A 2,831-nucleotide genomic window follows, 5' to 3' on the forward strand; every position below is an offset into this window, starting at 1 on the left:
ATGGCGTGAAATAACTTTAACACACAGGTAGGTAGGTATTATAGGAGCATTCGACATGTAACATGAGTAATTCAGTAGTCCGCGAAGCTTAGAGTTTTGAATTACTTATCCATTAATTAACATAATTAGAGGATACAGTATTTAATAGAGGATGTATGTCATTAGAGGATATATTACTGTAGTATTCGGAGGATTTGATATTCATAAGTAGTATGAATATTTATTTGTAATTAATGTTGTACATTTTTACAAAGGTTGGCATTATAAGAATATTATAAGAAGAAAAATTACAAAATAATTTAATAAATTTGAAAATAACTAGAGTTTCAAGAAATAAAACATCATTGTTCTTATCATTATTCTAACTTATCTTATAAAAATAAAAAGTCGGTACCTAAGTATCCATTAAATTATTAATAAAGTATATAATAATGCCTCATTTACTAACCACTTTACTACTGTAATTTTTCCTCATTTATTTATTGGACTCTGTATCTTCTATTTATTGGATTCTTTCTTCAATTTATTGCACTCTATAACAATAATTTCTCTCTTTATTTCCTTCTTTCTCTCTCTATCTCTCTTTCTCTCTTTCTTTCCTTCTCTCTCCCTCTCTCTCTTTCCTCAGTCATCAACACCATCGGACTAATCTCCCTAAAGAAGTCCTGGAATTTTCTCATAAAGTTATTTTTATTATTATTATTATTATTATTATTATTATTATTATTATTATTATTATTATTATTATTATTATTATTATTATTATTATTATTATTATTATTATTATTATTATTATTATTATTATTATTATTATTATTATTATTATTATTATTATTATTATTATTATTATTATTATTATTATTATTATTATTATTATTATTATTATTATTATTATTATTATTATTATTATTATTATTATTATTATTATTATTATTATTATTATTATTATTATTATTATTATTATTATTATTATTATTATTATTATTATTATTATTATTATTATTATTTTCTTTATTCAGTTTTTCTCATTTCCAGGGCCTCTCTCAAGAAAGCCGCCAAGTTGTACAGATGGTTGACGTCCCCAATACACAGCATATTCACAAGTGTCATGTGTGTGGATATCTTTGTTAGATGTTTCCGTCTTAGACTATCGTATCTTTTGCAAACTATCAGGAAGTGTTCAAGTGTTTCTTCCGTTATCAGGTCACAATTCCTGCACAAGTTTTCTGCCTTCCAGTAATGTGCCTTATTCAGAACATAAAAGTATATAAATCGACCAGCCATTCTAGCCTGTGCAACAAGTCTTAAACTTTCAATGTGGGCTCTGCATTTCAGGTAGTTTTCAACTTCGCTATCTTTCTTTATTTGTGAGTATTTTGTGCTGTACGTTGATAGGACACATCTCTCCTTGTCATTTTGTTGCAGGTTTTTATTCATGTTTTCAGCTATTTCCACAACTATTTTTTTCTTGCTTTCATAGTCAATATTTCCACTCCACAGTCTATCTGGATTTATCCCTGCATCATCTATACACTCACTCATCTGAGTCACCCAGTTTCCACGATGGCAATTCACTCCTCTCTCATGTAGTTCCAACAATCTTCTGTAACATATTCCTGGATATTTATGTGGGGGCATTTCCTCTAATTTCAGAATCCAGTTCAGCGCTTGGCTTATAACATGATATTTGATCCAGGGTACTCCAGTCTCGCGTCTCAGCATGTAACCCGGGGTAGATCTTGCAAGATACAAGAGGTTTTTGAAAAATTCATTTTGTCCTTTTTCCATAACGTTGATTTGCGTTAAGCCCCAGACTTCACTCCCATACATTAGTGTGGCTTTTATAATGGCATTGTATAACTTCAGTCTTGCTTCCCAAGAGTCAACTTTAGTTTTTATGAACATGTGCTTCACACTGGCCATTGCAAGTCTAGTTTTCGTCAACATATTTTCTGCTGCTACATTGTACATACCAGATGATGAAAAAGTTACTCCTAGGTAAGTAAATGTATTGACTATTTCTAGCGGATGTGAATCAAAGAAAAATACATCCTCTCTTCTAGGTCTACCTCCGCGTCTGAATATCATGATTTTCGTTTTATCTGTGTTGAGTATAAGAAAGTTCTCTTGGCAAAATTCTTTAAGTGTTTCTAACTTCTTTTGCAGGTCAATTTTTGAGTCGGCAAAAATGATTAGATCATCTGCAAAGAGGAGCAATATTATGTCGGTTTTGCCATCTATATTTATCCCTCTGTATCCTTTTTTCCTCAGATAGTCCTCTATATCATTTATATATGCAGCAAAAGCTCCCGCCGAGAAGCTGTCTCCTTGCCATAGTCCTTTCTGGACTTTTACCTTGCTAGTTGACATTGCATCATTTATTTTTATCTTGCAGCAGGTTTGACTATACAGGGATTGTAATACCCTTATAAACTTACTCGATACACCCAAGTTATACAGCTTCTGCCAGAGACGGTCCCTATTTATCACATCAAAAGCAGTGCGAAAATCCACCATGGCGGCATACATTTTATTTCCAGCTATTCTGAGATGGATTTGGATCATGGCCATTAGCACAAAAATGTTATCTAGGCAACTCCGTCCTCTCCTGAATCCTGCTTGTCCTTCACAGAACAGATTCTCTTTCTCCATCCATTCCATAAATCTGTTTGTGAGTATTTGGGTGAATAGCTTTGTCAGACAATTTAGCAACGCTATACCACGATAGTTCGAAGGATTTTTCTTCTCTCCCTTTTTGTATATCATTTTTAGATCCGCTACTGCCCAATCTTCAGGCACGTATTCCTTCTCCCATGTTACATTAAATAATT

At 31.8% G+C, this 2,831-nt stretch overlaps 1 protein-coding gene across 2 annotated transcripts; it reads right to left on the bottom strand.

Annotated features, from left to right (window-relative positions):
* Nucleotides 1-432: 432 nt before the first annotated feature.
* Nucleotides 433-2,825, bottom strand: LOC108253938. Of its 2 annotated transcripts, none has more exons than XM_026832049.1 (2): nt 1,008-2,825; nt 433-737 (listed from the first exon to the last, which is right to left on the bottom strand). In XM_026832049.1, the coding sequence occupies exon 1, from the start codon at nt 2,764-2,766 to the stop codon at nt 1,012-1,014; it is 1,755 nt and encodes a 584-aa protein (XP_026687850.1). In that variant the 5' UTR covers nt 2,767-2,825; the 3' UTR covers nt 433-737; nt 1,008-1,011. The 2 variants fall into 2 exon arrangements, with proteins under 2 accessions (XP_026687850.1, XP_017304262.1); XM_017448773.2 differs by having other exon boundaries at nt 433-743.
* Nucleotides 2,826-2,831: the final 6 nt, after the last annotated feature.

Source organism: Diaphorina citri, unplaced genomic scaffold (assembly GCF_000475195.1).
Source record: "Diaphorina citri unplaced genomic scaffold, Diaci psyllid genome assembly version 1.1 scaffold4945, whole genome shotgun sequence".
NCBI classification, from domain to species: domain Eukaryota; kingdom Metazoa; phylum Arthropoda; class Insecta; order Hemiptera; family Psyllidae; genus Diaphorina; species Diaphorina citri.

What these genes read in the sequence shown, in the direction of transcription:
- LOC108253938 (XM_026832049.1), bottom strand. Translation starts at nt 2,766, where the DNA reads ATGATATACAAAAAGGGAGAGAAGAAAAATCCTTCGAACTATCGTGGT.